The 18,237-nt window shown below is 37.6% G+C and overlaps 1 protein-coding gene across 1 annotated transcript in view; it reads right to left on the reverse strand.

Moving 5' to 3' along the window:
• LOC107723134 (phosphorylase b kinase regulatory subunit beta-like) overlaps positions 1–18,237 on the reverse strand; it is a 68,667-nt gene that overhangs the window by 10,812 nt on the left and 39,618 nt on the right. Inside the window, exons 16-18 of the mRNA XM_016531661.1 lie at positions 7,319–7,374; positions 4,682–4,775; positions 305–388 (exon numbers count right to left, since the gene is read on the reverse strand). Of these exons, the coding sequence (XP_016387147.1) occupies positions 305–388; positions 4,682–4,775; positions 7,319–7,374 (234 nt within the window). The remainder of the gene's footprint in view (positions 1–304; positions 389–4,681; positions 4,776–7,318; positions 7,375–18,237) is intronic.

An 18,237-nucleotide genomic window follows, 5' to 3' on the forward strand; every position in this document is an offset into this window, starting at 1 on the left:
TTTTTTTTTTTTTTTTCATTAATCTTCCCAGTTAGCAACCAGATAATTTGTGAACAAATCAGTCAGATACAGGAATAAATCATTCAGTTTGAAAAGTAAACCCTATTATCCAGTTCACTGAAAAGAAGATTAGTCAATACCTTCAATTTCAGTCCCTTAAATTTCAGTCAGTTCCTCACACATAGCCAATGCACGGCTTAGAATATAGTGCACATAAATATGCACACAATTTTCTTAGAGCTAGAATAATGTTTATTATCATAGTCAGTGTTTCATTGTTTCAACCACAAAGAACACTGTTTACCTTGCAAGTGCCAATGCAGCCAACAGGCCTCTCTGGTCTCCCACTCAAACCGAGCTTCTTATTGATGGCAAGGAAACGGTATGCCTGGGAAAATAGAAACACACCCATTAACAACTAGAATGCCTGTCCATTATGTGTGTAAAGGCATTATCCAAGCCATTATAGTACAGGAACCATGTGGTTTAATTAATACCGTGTATATTTTGTTCAGTAGCTGATTCTGAAAGACTGGTTATTTCCTGGAGAAAAGGTCAACAAAACAGTCATGACAGGGTATGTGTAGGCTTTTGTATGACTGGAACAGATTAAAGACTCCAGGTTTTGTTGAGTGGTGTGCTTTTTAAAGCAATGGCAATGCTGAGTGAGATATCACCAAATAAAACTGTATCGCATGGGGATCACCTGTTACTGTGATTATAAATATCCCCTCATACCTGGCACAAGAATCAGCATGAGCCAGACAAGCCAGTTTACCTTGCAGTTTTAAGTTGGTCCAATGCCAATGTTGGTCCAAATGATATTTTTCACAAGGTCTTAGTGCCATTAATTAAGACAAAGAGATCTGAGCAATTAAGCCATTATTTGAGCATAACAATTTCACAACACCTCCTCCTGACCTCAAGGAAGCTGCTCTCTTTCTAAGCATCACTAATTATTAATATATCATTTAGCTGATACTTTCATCTACCACAACTAACAGTTCACTTATTAGAGTCTCTGGTTCATTGGATCAACTTGGTGTTAAGTGCCTTACTCAAGGGTAGTTCATGGTTACTTTAGGTTTCAAGCCAAGATTCTACAGATTCTAAATCATACCACTTTGCTGTGTAAAACTGTAGGAATGACCAGATTCATACATTTTCTGAAGAAAATGTTAAACTTTGCTTAGCAAAAGTTCACCATGTCGCTAGTTGGTAGGTAGATTCTCATTGGCCTAAGTCTAATAAGATTTGTCCCATTTTTTTAAATATACATTTTAAAAGTGTTGTGTGTGTGTTGTACTGTGTATTGCTTCATGCCCATACACTAACATTCAAAGCTTTCAGGTAAGACTTCTTTATGTTTTTGAAATAAGTTTCTTATGCTCATACAGTTAAAGCCATAATATTGTAAAATATTACTACAACTTAAAATAACAGTTTTCTGTTTGAATATATTTTAAAATGTAATGTTTCCTATAATGGCAAACCTGAACTTTTAGCAGCCATTAATATTCATTAATATTCAGTGTCACATGATCCTTCAGAAATGTTTCTATTTTGCTCAACAAAACATTTCTGGCATTAGTTTAAAATGTGTAAATGGTGCTGCTTAATGAAGTACGAAAAGTGTGAACTTTTTTTTCAGGATTCTATGATTCTATAAAACTGTTTGAAGAACAGCATTTATTTGAAATATATTTTTTAATATTATAAATGTCTTTATTGTCATCTTTGTTGTGTTCTTGTTGAATAAAAGTTCATTTCTGTCAAACAAACAAACAAATAAATAAATAAAAACAAAAACAAACTTACTAATTTCTGTCAAACAAACAAATAAAAACAAAAACAAACTTACTATCCCCAAACTTTTGAACGGTATTGTAATCGGTCCACATTGAGAAATTTGGTCTCACTATTAGACTGATTTTTCCTCTCACAGTACCAATGTGCAAATTTTGGGTTTGGCTCACTCAACAACCACAAATTTAACTCCTTCTCAAGCACCCCCCATTTTGGCAGAGTTGCAGTCTACACCACATGACACACAACCAGAGCATGTGAGCGAATTTTCCGCTCTATGGACGTGCGCTCCACTCAGTCGCTCTAACCGCCCAAGCAAGCGCTCCGTTAATATTCCACTCACGCTCACCGTAATTTTTTTTTTTTTTTAATAATATTTTAATAGGCCTAAGTGGTGTAGGCTAATATCTTCTGTACTCTGTAGTTCTGTATTTAGGCCTATATACAACTGTGTGTTATCTTAGGTCTACAGTTTAACTGAGATTATTTAACGGAGCTCCGAATATAATTCGAATTAACAATTCGTTTCTACGACCGCTCACAAGCTCTACACACAACTTGTAAACAAATACACTACCAGGGCAAACACTGGAAAAGCAGTAATTTGCATGATTTATTCGTGCCAGGTTCACCCTTCCATCTAAATCTATAGGATTTTTCTGCCATTTTATTGTCATCTAAGTGGAAACAACAAATCTGAATGCTTAAAAAAGTAATAGTACACATCTCCTGTAGCATAGCAATATTAAAGGCTATGAACAAAGCCCTCACCTTGCGTATATGCAATAATAGCGCTTTGTGATGCTTGCCTCAGTAATAATACTCCAGTGCAGAGAGGACAGAGTGTGCTGACATCTTCACGACATTAGATGGAGCTCTATTTCTCTCTGACCTCCTGCGGTCTGACATTCTCAGAATAACCCTCCAGTACAAAAGTGTACTGCACAACAGAAACAAATAACAGAACAAGCAGAATAAACCCCTGCTCACATCCAACTGAAACAGGAAAAGAGCTGCTAATTTAGACAAAATCCAGTTGTCAAAATGAACATTTTTCAAGAGAGCTTTATGCTCCAGAACTCTTTTTCTCTCGGCGCGAATCTCTGCACCTTGGAAAATTTGTGTGCAGAATAGCAATGAGGAGAAGACACAACTGAATCGGGAGTGCCCTTCCCTCTAATCAGGAGCTCTACATGCTTGACACGAAACCTGCAAATGTCACGCATGTTAAGCCTGTAGCACATCAAGAGGGGCAGTGAAGCCAGGGTGCTGATGTTGAAACAAACCTCTTTAATACAAAGGATTCTGCAATAAAGACGTTCACGCTATTATCGCTTTCAGCAGCCTTGACACTTGGATTAGAAACAGCATGTCAACCTATGAACTGCTCTCTTATCTGCGCTTGTGTTTTACACGATTATTCAAGAATATCAGGTTCTTGGATTTGTAAAGGATAGAGCTGTACATTAGGGATGCACAAAAGATCAAATAAACAGCTGAATTAGAATTACAACCGCAATTAAGTAATCATGAAAAGTGTTGAGAGCATTTCATTTAGATCTACTACCACTGTGTAAACATTTTCTAACACATTTTACTGCGATTGAGCATTGTCACAGAATTACACTACCGTTTTGAGGGTCAGTACAATTTTATTCTTTTAAAGAAATATTTTTATTCAGCAAGGACACATCAAATTGATCAAAAGTGACAGTAAAGACTGACATTTTTTTTTTATTTCAAATCTTTTTTTAAACTTTCTATTCATCAAAGAATCCTGAACAAAAAAAAATGATCATGGTTTCCACAAAAATATTAAGCAGCACAACGAATAATACAAATAATAAATGTTATTTGAGCACCAAATCAGCCTATTAGAATGATTTCTGAAGGACCATGTGACACTGAAGACTGGAGTAATGGCTGCTGACTTTGAAGTGGTAGTGCAAATCAATACAAATTAATAATTTAATCAGTAATCAATCATTGTATCAAAGAATATCATAATAAAATTATCAGCAACTGACCTAGCGCTATTCCTCCTTTATAAAATTACCATTCAAATGTGTATCATTAGTCAAATGTGATATTGTGTCATTTCCCATAAAAGATGACAGCAATGAAGGTGCTGCAGCTGATCTAAAGGAGGCAGCCCGATCTAGAGAGCTCCAGCTGTCTCTGATAGGTCAGCCACTGAGTAAGCATCTTTACAGAGGCATACTCAGCAAATCATCGCTCTCTCTAATGCATACTGTAGCGCACATACACAAAACTGACCGCAGAAAGAACACAGTCAAGAGAAGCAGATACTGTTGGGTTTCTAATTTCAAACAGTTTTTACACCAAACTGCAGTAAATTGCACGTTCTGATGACAAAACCTTACCACCCACTCACACACTAACAGATAGAAGAACAAACATGTAAACACTATCACACACATTGCTCTGTGCTCTGCCGATTACAGACAGAATGGGCAGGAATAACATATAGCACAAGATTTATGACCCCTAAAAATATTCTAAAAATCTGATTTATGATAAGTTTAGACCAGGTTGGTCAGTAAATGAACATTACATTCTATTGATATATTGTCACAATGAATTCATATTTTGCAAGTATTTCCACAAAGGACATTTATATATCTGAGAAAACATTAAAGTCTATTTTCAGAGTCTTCTGTCAAACTAAGTGCACTCGTGAGGTTCAATCCGCGGCGTAAATCTTTAAGAGCATGCAAAAATAATTCACTGACTGACATGATTGATGCGCCAGTCAATCCAAACTGACCAAGAGTCTAATGGAGCGACTGTCACTGAAATTGATCAGTGTGGAAAATTTGTTTGTTGGTCAGTATGATTGATTGCACAGTGATACCTTCACCAGCTCTTTCTGGGGCCAGATCTGAATGGGCTCCACTTGCTGCGGGGTCTGAGTTTGGATGCCATAGGTGTTGAGGAAGACCTGCAATCTGAAAAACGCAAGCAAGACAGAGACTATTAAACATTAAAAACAACTCTATTAAAGGTAATGTGTGTAATATCGGCACCATTAGTGGAATCAAAAAGGAATTGCAAAAATAATGACAAACTTATAGAAGCCGACCTTATTCTTTTTCTGGCTTGTTTTCTTGAGATCACAACCTGTGTTCTTCCATGTGTTTGGAAACAATCAATCTATTGTAATTCCATTTGGTGCAATTGTTGTGCTACATTCTATCCCCTTGTTACAAAATGTCTGTTCAAAAACAAACCACATTATAGCAATTATAGTTGAAGAAAAAAATAATTTCTTATCACTGCATTGTATTGCTTTTGATTGGATGAACATTTTATGATCTTACGCCTTCTGCCGGTACTCACCCCCCCCCTTCTCAGTACAAATTAGCACAAAGCTGCGATACCAAACAGGACCACAGGGAGACGCCTAAGACCACTAAATCGCCTGCCTTTACTACTATAGGATCCATTCAGAATCGCTAAATCTCTGACCACCGCATAATCAGCATTCATTATAAAACACTCTTGTATTTAAGCCAAATACATGCTGCAGGAGTTTACCGGTTTAAATTGATGTGATTGCAAAAGCCTGCTTCTTTTAATTTTAAGATATTATTTTCGTTATAAAGTACTGATTCAAATTAGTAATCAATAATTCATTATTATTCTACTACTACTTGATGGCTACACCTCCCCTGACATGCTCTCGCGCCCCACACTCCGCTTGCATTCATTCACGTGATTGGTCGAGATGAGAGGTGATCCCACCTGGCTAGTGTGATTTATATAGTGTCCTTTCTAATCATATTATGGGATCATATAATCACCCAGACCCTGACGCTTTTACTCGGAGTACCGGCAACATGTCAGAAGTGCCGGTACGCACAAAAAGTGCAGGTACTCTAAAGGCTAAAATATAGAAGTACTGCGTACCGGCCCACTTCATGCACTGCATATATACTGTTTTCTTGATAAAAATAAATACATTTAGACCACTTAGTGATTGCTATCAGTATATGAAGAGACTTTCAACCAGCATAACAAAAAATATTTTTGAACCAAATCACCTACCCTGCCTTTAATGTGCCACTATGTCAAATATCTCACTTAATATGAATCCTGTTCAAATCTTGCTCGTCAACTGGTAAATATGTATGATGTTATGATGTTACTAATAAATATAACATTTTAACTGCCATAAACATGATTCAAAGTTTATTTATAATTGGGAAAAATATAAGTATTTTGCATCTCGAAGAAAAGAGTATCTTACAAGCGAAATGGTATAGGCTAATTGGCTAATGGTATGCCAAAAATATGCTAACCATTAGCTTGTGAGCTATATATAAAAAAATGAAGAGTATTTAAATGGACCCTTTTCACATATACAAAGGGTGTCCAATTCTGCACCTGGAGGGCCACTGTCCTTCAAAGTCTAGCTCCAACCCCATTTAAACACACCTGAAACCGCTAATCAAGGTCTTACTAGGCATACTAGAAACTTCCAGGCAGGTGTGTTGAGGCAAGCCATATAATGATAATGTTTTTTTTTTTATTTCATTTTTTTTTATTTCATTTAATGTACATTTATAACACTATACTGTGTGTCATATTACCTTGGCATTAAATTATAGAAAACGTTTTCTAAAAAGAGTGTTTCTAATAAAATGACTGAGGGAGTGATGGCAAATTTTGATGTCTTTTGACAAATTACCAAGAGTTTGGGTACAATTTGTTACTCCTTTGTAAAGTCACACAGATAACGCTATCTTGGATGTTTTCCAACACAAAAAAAATATGTCTGTTGTAAATTTGTATAGTCACCACTATAAAAGTTTACCCAACTTTGATGGCTTCTGTAATTCTGAAAACCCTAGAAATGTGAAAAGGGTCCATTTGGCCATTTTTATCTTTGGTTATATGTATAATATGATCTGTGACAATTTAAAAGACTTTAATTGTCATATTTACATAGTTAACATACATCATAATGCTGTAATGTAGGACTTATAATCAAGCACTCAAGGTCCAAGGGAAAAACAATCATGCATGACACTGATTATATAAATGAATGGTCTACAAGCACTTCTCTGTGATGTGGGGTTCAACAAAAACATACATCTACAAGCAACCAGAACCTCTGCTCCCGCTTATACTATAATATTTAAACAACATTATTTGAGCTTTGCAGGGAAGGTGAAGTGTTAAGTGGAACTTGCCGCTTTAAATGAATGTACTGATGGTTGAGTTAGACAAGTAATCCTGATTAAGGTTTGCAGGGTGAATAAGGGGAGAGGTGGGTTAAGTGCTGGGGTGAACAATGTTAAATGAACTGCAGAGCAGGCCTGGCTGGGACCAGCTGGCCACACGACCTCTTTCACCTCCCCCTCTCACCAGAAAAGCTTTAAATGAGAGTGCTGATAGATGAAGGCTACAGAATAGCCCAATAATTAGTGTGCATGCATCAATTAGACCACAGGACGAAGAGAGAGAAAGACATGAGAAATGTACTTACCTTTGACTTTCTGCTATCAGGGCCACATGAATGACCACATCGTTCTCAATGGGACCCTGCAGGAAACAAGCAAAGAAGACGTATTGGAAAACTTTGGGTCTCAAAGGAGAAGACTCAAAAGCAAGGGCACAGACTGTGTCAAATCCATCGCCTGTGAGCTCAGGAGTGAGTGACCACTAAAAATGAAGAAAAGAGAGAGAGACCTTAAAAGTGAAAGAAAAGTCAGAGCAGTTAGAGTATAACCGATGACTGGGTGGTGGGAGGTAATAGGGGAAAAACAAGCTTCATTGAGCGGGAGAGAAAGAAAGATTGCAGCCAAAGTTGAGGGAGATGATGGTGGATCAGAGCCCTGATTCTTTATGCTAGCTCATTACAGTCGTTTGGGCTGGATGGTGTAGTAATTTCGCTTAGATAATGAGCTTCTGATTGCTGAAGGTTTAGGTTGGGTCATATCAATCAGTAGCTAAAGCCCTCTGCCTACACACAGAGGACACCCAGCCTCCATTTAAACCTTCCACTGCCACAACTCCAAAACGGCAAGAGCATCTCAGCAGCTAATTTGTCTTGCTTTCCCGAGATCACATCTTGGGGGCTTCTCTATGTTTCAAAACAATCATTAATTCCTCCATTCTACTTGGCGCTACGGTCAAACAAATAATAACCAAGGTTTGCAGGCACTTCTTTTGCAAAAATGTATAGCACACATACAATATCCTTTCAAACCTTCTGCTACAACTCCAAAAACTGTAATATTAACCAGCTAGTATGTAAATAACACACCTTCAAATACACTAGGATGCGTCAAACGTCTCTATTATCTATTAGTCTAAATGGAAGATGGTAATATATTTGTGATGCAGGCTGTTTGTCTCGACTGTTGTTGTTTGCTTCCCCTGAAACGGGAGAGATAAGTGCTCGGTGAACAGGGCAAATCACAGCTTTGGGTTAAATGACATATTGGCACAGCCATTTTGTGGAGGCAGTGCAGTGAGTCATCACAAGGGCTGATCAACAGAGACTATACATGCTAATTCTGCCCTGCGTGAGGGAGGAGGATGGTACTTTGTTCAGGTGGATGGGAGCAGGTTCAAGCGACTAAAGGCTGGAATACACTACAGGAGTGAATGTCAGGACAGAAAATCTCAACATGTTTTAAAACACTATAGGCATCATACACTTGGAGATGCTGAAAATGGTTACAGAGAAAAACTGTGCATCAAACACACTACTGAGGATTACGCGATACCAGACGGTCAATTTGTTTGAATACAGCAAACTCACAAAGTAACGTGCGCCTTGTTGCTAGGAGACTCATGACAGATGAAAACAATATGTTCTAAAATTGGCTCAAAATATCAAACATGTCTGAAACCCTCAGACTGGATGGAATCATAGTCTGAAGCTAAAAAAAAAAAGACATCACATAAGAACATTATTTTAAATCAAACTTCAGCTTTAGTTTAGGTAAAAAAAACTTACAATGAAAGAAGTTTAATGGGCAAATACTGTACATTTGTCCACTATAAGTACATAACTTGTAAAAGTACAGTACATAACTGGAATAGAAGTTAGCATTTTTCTTTATCTCATCTTTGATTTGCACATCTTTTCTCACAGCAGTGTAGTGGCTTTGTAGTGATGTTATAAAGAGATGGAAGTTTTACTGGAAGTGGTGTAAATGATGGCAGTTGGTGGTGTACAAATCCCTGCAAGTGCTCCTAGTGGTACTGGTGGGAGCCTTTCTGCACTCTGCAGACTCTTGCAGTCTCTCTCTCCACACACTGAAGCAGCAGACAATAAACTATGATCAGCTCAATAGGACTGTGTAGTGGCTTTGTAGTGATGTTATAAAGATGGAAGTTTTACTGGAAGTGGTGTAAATGATGGCAGTTGGTAGTGTACAAATCCCTGCAAGTGCTCCTAGTGGTACTGGTGGGAGCCTTTCTGCACTCTGCAGACTCTTGCAGTCTCTCTCTCCACACACTGAAGCAGCAGACAATAAACTATGATCAGCTCAATAGGACTGACAGTGATAAGAAATGCTCTTTATTAATGTCTCCGTTACCAATCAGTCAAATGATCTTTATTCATAATGTGGCTCCAAGAGCCCCACCGTGAGTCAAACAGTCAATATTTACTTCTAATGACAAATCTATCTTCCTCTGGAATAATAATAAATTGAAGACCAAAACAACTGTTACAAAAAAATTAACAAATGAGGATACAGGCGCTTGTGACTTTTAGCATAATCATGCTTTATCTGCAGAGAAGCACAAATAAGTCCTCAAAACAGCAAACATCTGAGGCTTGTACAATGAATGATGGTAGCAGATGTTAATACGATGGTACTCTGATAAATAACACATCTATTACCATGTTTATATTCTATGGTATTTACTGCTACTTCAACTCCAAATAATACTATGGCACTATGGTGCAGACCTTAGTCAGGGTAGCACCATATTAAATTTTTGAGATGAATGAAAACGAGGCTGTGAGAGATAGAAGTACTCGGAGTTCAGTGGACTGTGCTGTTGTTTAACAACTAAGCGATTGTTTAGCTTAGTCTTTCTGAAAAAAAAAAAAAACTTTCAGTAGACTAAGACTTTTTTAAAAGTTTAAAAAGTTGTGAAAATTACATGATCTGAGACCTTTATGCACTGCATGCCAGTGTAAAGACTGTAAGTCTATTCCTCACAGCCTTGTTTTCATCCATGTTAAATCAATATGGCGTCTAACCTGATTAAGGTCTTTAGTCCAAACATTTTTTTGTGAAGTAATTTTAATATGGGATAGCATCTTTTCAACATTTGGAGATTTCACAAATTCAACGCAGTCATACGTTGACAGGCTTAGACTCTAACAGTATCTAGGTTAAGACTGACTGCGGTGTAAGCTGCCCCTGTGTGCTGAGCAAATTTCATATCTGATGTAAAGAGCACTTGAAAAACCTTCCCTTCAGCAGTTAAGTGATGTTTTCACAGAGTCTGGAGCTGCTGAAATCGAAATGGGATCACTAATGGCAAATCTCCACAGCTTGTGAGTGTATCACAAAGGTGTAAAAGTACAGACTAATGAAATGCTATTACTGCTGCCTCAGATGCAATATACTGTAATACAGAGATCACATTTCATGTTATTACAATGTTTTCTTTTTCTGCAGACAGTAGTAACTACAAAACCACAAACTAAATGTAAAACAACATTCCACTCAACACCAGTGTTGCTCATTTGGTTGTAAATATTCTGTTCTATTTTGACAATCTCAAATAAGCCATTTTTACTGAAAACATTCTTCTAATATATGATTGCAAATTCTATGCTCGTCTCTTTTATTCTATTCTCATTGCAAACTGTAAAGATTTGATTCCAATCGGGGAGCCTGAAATAAGCCCTTTTTTCCTGAATCCATTTATGTGACGAATCAATGCAAACCTAATGGACTGTCTCTTAGAGATATGACGTGGATAAAAGAGATCTGGCAGATCCACATTCGCACTGCGGTTTGTTCTTCAACTGCTCTTCTGCCTAAAGGCAAAATCATTAACTGATGTGAACTGCTGCTCTTTAAGATGTCCAATGCTCCTATAAGGATCAAAATTTTAAGATGTGTCTTTGTTAATGCACCGAGTTCTCAATGTTAAACCCTGCAGCTGGCAAGTTTGGAAGCTGCAGGTTTACACATTTCACTTGATAAAGCACCCCATCAAGCTGAGAGATGGCGAGAAACAGATGATTCTAAAGTCTGAAACCACGCTGAAAATCTGGGATTCAAAATTGAATTTAAACCTGGAAATAAACAAGAGGATTTAGAATTTTAAAAAGCTAAGCATTGGTCACAGACTTTTGGACCCCATTGTATTTAACAAAAAAAAAAATAGAATGGTAGAATGGAAAAAGTGCTTACTTTTTCAACTCCATTCCACATCTTATAATAGAGTGAAGGGGCTCCCTATGCAACAGCGCAAGTCTGGCCACAACCACCTTAAAGAAATTGAAAAGGTTGGGGATTGGACTTTTGAGAAGGTGGGAGTGTAATTGTGAACAAAGGCTTGCTGTGAATTCGATACACATCGCCCCTCTCTAGAAGGACCACAGATATATTAGATCTAGTCGGCAATCCTTATGACAAGAAGAAAAAAAAAATCAATTTATATTAAAGCGAGGCAGGTTAAAGCCTCAGGGGTCTGGTGCTTGTCAGTGGTGTTGTATGTGATATAATTCCCATAAAGATGCAGTGTGTGGAGTGAGAGGAGATAATGAGGCTGATTACTAATACCTGTTGAGCCGCTCCATGGGAAAGTCTGTGCAGAACTGTTTTAGAAAAAGCCTAGGACTGTGTTTTCAAGTCTCTGATAAAACACACAGTCACTAGAGTAATTTGGAAGCAGATGACACAGAGCTAACCTTGACACTTTTTTTGCAATTCATTCCACAGGCTCCCTATCTAATAATAACCAAACATCACTAAAGGACAATAAAAAGCTCTTTTTTTTGTTCTTTCAAAAATTCTGTTTCTATATTTTACTTTATTAATACGGACTGACGGGTTCTTAGGGGCTTTTATTGGTCTGGGTCTCAAGATGTCTTGGTCTGGGTCTTGTGGAGGAGGTCTGGTATTAGTTTGGGTCTTAAGGGTTCTTTACCCATAAACCCGTAGTGTTTTCAGATTCAGATCTCATAGTCTCATAATTCTGTACATCTTGACTACTTGCCAGTTGGCTACTAAACAAAGCTTGAGCAACATCAACTTATTAAGAGGTGACATGAAAAGTTCTAAGCCAAGATATCATGCAGTGAAATACACTCCAAACATTACCACGTCAGAGTGACACTGGATTTGAATTCTCACACTATAAAGTCTGGAGTTATAATAACTGAGTGAGTGACACATAAGTGATATCTTGCCACATTTATCACGTCTGCTGGCTGTCGGTGATAAACATACAACACATCTGTCACCACTCAGCAGACGTTTGAGAAACGACTTTCAGCTCCAACAACAAATATGTTTCCGCACAGCCATCAGCACTGTCTGAATCCCTCCGATGCCTTGCCAAACGTATGGCCCTTTTCCTGCTCTCTCTTTAATATCTTTAACACATCATTGCTGTGAAGTGTTTGGTTTGTGTCTCTTACCATGAAGGTGGACAACTGAGGTGCTTCAAAGCAGTGTGTGCATGTGTGTGCGTATGCATGTGTAGTGATGTGTGGAATTTTTCCATCAATCTTTTCAGGACTCACTGCTTAAGACACACATACACACTGCTTGCTTATATTTATAAAGAGTCGTTTCCAACAGGAAGAGCAACCTTGACAAGTACAAGGTGAATTAGTTCCCTCATCAAAGGCGAGATGTGTGTACGTGTGTAAATGTGCACCTACTTACTTCCAAGCAACATAGTAAGTGTGTATGTGTATGTGTATGTACCAGGTTTGTGCAGCATTTAGAACTGAATAGAGAATGTCTTTTAAATGCCAGTTCCTGAATTTGAATTGAGTTAGCCAATAGGATGCAGAATTGCAATTTGAATTTGAATGTAAGTGGAACTGAAATGAACAGAAGTTCAATGGATGGATGGATGGACGGAATTACAAAATGATATAACACTAGACAGACTGATGGGTCGATAGATAGAAGGAAAGAACAAAAGATAGAATGATAGATAGAATGATAGAACGATAGAGAGAACGATGAATGGATGGATGGAATGATAGAATGAATGACAGAATGACAGAACGATAGATAGAATGACAGAACGATAGATAAAATGACAGAACGACAGACAGACAGAACGACAGACAGACAGACAGACAGACAGATAGATAGATAGATAGATAGATAGACAGATAGATAGATAGATAGATAGATAGATATGCTTTGTTTTGTAATTGACATCTGTGTACATGTCACATGCCGTATGGCCACTGATATCTCTTCACCGTTTGTGGTATATATCAGTGGCCATACGGCATGTGACATGAAGTGACTCAGCCCAGAGAAAAAGACATGCAGACAGGAGATTTCATGTGGAACGAGTTGTGTCCAATCCCCATAGTCCTCTACTCAATCCCCAAACAATCACTTCCTATAAGACGTACCGCAGGAACATCCTGTGTTTTCAAATTAAAAGATACAGTCGTTGAGCACAGCCAACAAAAACAATGGGGCCGTGTTCTGTTGGAATACATTTATCTTAATGCATCAAATTAAATATGAATCAGAGAAATATAGCGTCTGCAAAGCTAAGTAACTGCAAAATGGGACCTCTTTCCCTAAGCTTGTGTATGTGAGCGAGGGAAGCATTTCAAAAGCTGTTCTCGGTATTTAAAAGGCAAAAAGATGAGGCTGCTTCCTGTACCTTGGCTGCTCTGCTGAACAATCATTTCTAAATTTAAACTGAGCTCCATCTGTGATTTGTTGAAACGGGGTACATCCATCAATCAGGAAAAAAAGGCCTGTCTAATCTCTGAGCAAGGACATGGTTCAAAATGAAGATCTGCCTTCATACTGAGGACAAAGTATGGGAGATGTTAGGAGGACAAGTGTAGGCTGAGAACAACCAATGCATAAATGCAATCATATTTAATCAGGTAGTGCATGAGTACTCGCATAAATATTACAGAAAGATGCTCAAAGACAGGCTGTAATACATAAACAAACATAAACTGACACTTCATATGGCTAAATTCATCCACAAACACACACTACTACACGAACACACCACGCAAACAAACAGCAGCCACAGCAACATACCCTTCAGTCAGTGCAGCCTTTGATGCAAAAGTGAAGAGACAAGCACGCCACGCATTACTGTGCAATATGCAGTGCCCTCCTTCAAAGCAGCAGGGCTCCTCCCAGTTTCCCATGCAGCGGTGCAAAACTCATGAATAAAACAGCCGCCTGCCCCTCACTGCCTCTGATTAGACAAACTTGCGCTCCCAAGCCAATATCAGTCAAATTACCGCTACATCTCAACTAGGGCTGGGGTTACTCGGGATGACTTTGCTGGCAATATACAATTAAGCAACATTCTGAATATTGAGACAATATTCAATACAAGTTTCCTGAAGACCATGTCATTAGTCTGGTTTCATGGTATGAAGGTACGTTCTTTTGAGGTGTCAAGTGTCTCGCCTTGAAAGTAGATGAGAGAAGGTGGCTGCAGTCGAGGGAGGAATGAAAGAACAGCTGTTACACCTGACAATTCACAGATCTTGTAGTAGGCAGGTATTGCATTTGCATTTTTTTGTTGCTTATGAAATAAATGCAATCAAAATACTGCTGCCTTTATTGAACAAGTGAATAAGATGAACAAGAAATCCAGTGTACCTAATACAGGTGCATCTCAATAAATTAGAATGTCGTGGAAAAGTTCATTTATTTCAGCAATTCAACTCAAATTGTGAAACTCGTTTATTAAATAAATTCAATGCACACAGACTGAAGTAGTTTTAAGTCTTTGGTTCTTTTAATTGTGATGATTTTGGCTCACATTTAACAAAAACCCACCAACTCACTATCTCAACAAATTAGAATACTCCATAAGACCAATAAAAAAAACATTTTTAGTGAATTGTTGGCCTTCTGGAAAGTATGTTCATTTACTGTACATGTACTCAATACATGGTAGGGGCTCCTTTTGCTTTAATTACGGCCTCAATTCGGCGTGGCATGGAGGGGATCAGTTTGTGGCACTGCTGAGGTGGTATGGAAGCCCAGGTTTCTTTGACAGCGGCCTTCAGCTCATCTGCATTTTTTGGTCTCTTGTTTCACATTTTCCTCTTGACAATACCCCATAGATTCTCTATGGGGTTCAGGTCTGGTGAGTTTGCTGGCCAGTCAAGCACACCAACACCATGGTCATTTAACCAACTTTTGATGCTTTTGGCAGTGTGGGCAGGTGCCAAATCCTGCTGGAAAATGAAATCAGCATCTTCAAAAAGCTGGTCAGCAGAAGGAAACATGAAGTGCTCCAAAATTTCTTGGTAAACGGGTGCAGTAACGTTGGTTTTCAAAAAACACAATGGACCAACACCAGCAGATGACATTGCACCCCAAATCATCACAGACTGTGGAAACTTAACACTGGACTTCAAGCAACTTGGGCTATGAGCTTCTCCACCCTTCCTCCAGACTCTAGGACCTTGGTTTCCAAATGAAATACAAAACTTGCTCTCATCTGAAAAGAGGACTTTGGACCACTGGGCAACAGTCCAGTTCTTCTTCTCCTTAGCCCAGGTAAGACGCCTCTGACGTTGTCTGTGGTTCAGAAGTGGCTTAACAAGAGGAATACGACAACTGTAGCCAAATTCCTTGACACGTCTGTGTGTGGTGGCTCTTGATGCCTTGACCCCAGCCTCAGTCCATTCCTTGTGAAGTTCACTCAAATTCTTGAATCGATTTTGCTTGACAATCCTCATAAGGCTGCGGTTCTCTCGGTTGGTTGTGCATCTTTTTCTTCCACACTTTTTCCTTCCACTCAACTTTCTGTTAACATGCTTGGATACAGCACTCTGTGAACAGCCAGCTTCTTTGACAATGAATGTTTGTGGCTTACCCTCCTTGTGAAGGGTGTCAATGATTGTCTTCTGGACAACTGTCAGATCAGCAGTCTTCCCCATGATTGTATAGCCTAGTGAACCAAACTGAGAGACCATTTTGAAGGCTCAGGAAACCTTTGCAGGTGTTTTGAGTTGATTAGCTGATTGGCATGTCACCATATTCTAATTTGTTGAGACAGTGAATTGGTGGGTTTTTGTTAAATATGAGCCAAAATCATCACAATTAAAAGAACCAAAGACTTAAACTACTTCAATCTGTGTGCATTGAATTTATTTAATACACAAGTTTCACAATTTGAGTTGAATTACTGAAATAAAGGAACTTTTCCACGACATTCTAATTTATTGAGATGCACCTGTAATGGTTTGGGTTACTGTAATTCAGCTTTGGATTTGAATGCACTGTAGTAAGGAATGAAGCAGGGAGTTAAGGTCCTTCGTGAGTATTTTATTTTACGCTTGTGCTATAATTTGAAGTATTTCATAGTTTTAGTAAAATATCCTTCAAGAATTGAAGGACTACTGGAATTGTTTTAAGATACGCAACCAAATTACACAATATCTGCCTAAAACATATTCTATTCAATAGTATCAACTTCATACATCCAGTGTATTCCCAAACAGACACAATTAAACACTGCCACCTAACCTAAGGTTTGCTCAGACTTACACTACTGTTGTTTTGAGGCCAGTAAGATTTTTTTAATCAGCAAGGATAGATAGATACTGTAGATACAAAGTGATTTCTAAACTGGAATACAAAGATCATGTAGTGACCAGAAGTGACCATATTGCATGTTAGTGCCTAAACCAACAGAAGTCTCATTATGAGGCTGTTAAACAGAATCTGGATGGTTATCAGAGATCATTGATTTGGTCAGTATGTCAAAGTTATAAATAAAAACACGATACAGATGGCATCTAGGAAGCACACATCATCACTTTTAAGTCGGTCTCTCTGTTTCTCCTAGCAAGAACAGTTTGGTTACACTATTTTTGCTTTACCACAGTTTAATCATTCAGATTAGAGTATGTGGTTAAGCTTAAAAAGCCAGGTAAGTAGGTAATTCTGTAGCACATATAAGCTATAGGTTCATAACAAGCAGAAGATATTGAGCAAAAGTTATCACATTAAGCGATCTGTAATGACTTTGATTACTTAATTTTAACTGTAGGGAATTAATTATTATTAATTCATTCAGGTTTTGATAGGACTCGGATCTGAATATTCAAAGTCCACCTGATTAAACCGATTTCAAACCTGTTATGTTACACTTTAAATCAAGGATCGTCCAGCGAGCCGTGACATCAGTATATTTTAACAAATCAAATATGTGTTTTACCTGGCCATGGGTTAACACAATTATGTAAGCTCTTAGAGGTAATTATTAATAGTACGCTACGAGCTAGGTAGCAAGCAAGGATCTTTTTGGCAACAGTTTTAACCTTGAAATTATATGACACCAACAATGATTCTTTATAAAAGAGTATCCCCCGGCACTTTTGAATCCATTTTCAGACAAAATTTCAGAGAGATATATTAATACGATTAAGATTAGCAGACTGCATTCAGGACAGGGAGTGTTCTCTCATAATTCACAAGGATTAAAAAATGATTAACAAATGTTGATTTTAGCTGTCTGAGGCTGTAAAATTGTGCAATATTTATTTTAAAACTCAATTTATATTACCGGTCAAAAGTTTGTGGCTGGTATGATTTATGTATTCATTTATTTTATTAATATAATGTTTTTGTTATTAAGTTATTGGCTTACACTGTAAAACGCTAATATAAAACTGTGCAATATTTATTTTAAAATTAATGTATGTGATTGTTTTTTGTTTTTGATTGTGTATTGTTTTTGTTTTGTTTTGTTTTGTTTTTTGAATGGTTAAAATAACTTGGATTCAATATTTAATTTAAATCATCAAATGTCAAATGGCATTTTTCATATATTAAAATGCTTAAAAAAATATCCACATAAATGTGTGTGGCCATTTTTAAGTTGATTGTGCAAGGTTGTTGTTGTAAGACGCTTCCACTTTTTTTAGCATTGAAAAAAAACAGTCTGTTATGCTGTTTAATGTTACAAACTTGTATTTGTTGTCATAGTACTTTTATTTATTATCATAATCATACTCACTCTGGGTTTTGTGCAAATAATTTTACAATTTACTGCACTTTTTGTTATTCTTTTAGTTATTTACCTATAGTGGCTAGGAAATTGGAAAACTCGCGCATTCACAGGAAATTGTTTACGACTTCTGTGCTGAAAAATAGTGTGGATATTAAGGCTGTTTATTATACTGTGTGGATATATATATATATATATATATATATATACACACACAGT

Source organism: Sinocyclocheilus rhinocerous, unplaced genomic scaffold (assembly GCF_001515625.1).
Source record: "Sinocyclocheilus rhinocerous isolate Xijiao unplaced genomic scaffold, SAMN03320098_v1.1 scaffold725, whole genome shotgun sequence".
In the NCBI taxonomy this organism is placed as follows: Eukaryota; Metazoa; Chordata; class Actinopteri; order Cypriniformes; family Cyprinidae; genus Sinocyclocheilus; species Sinocyclocheilus rhinocerous.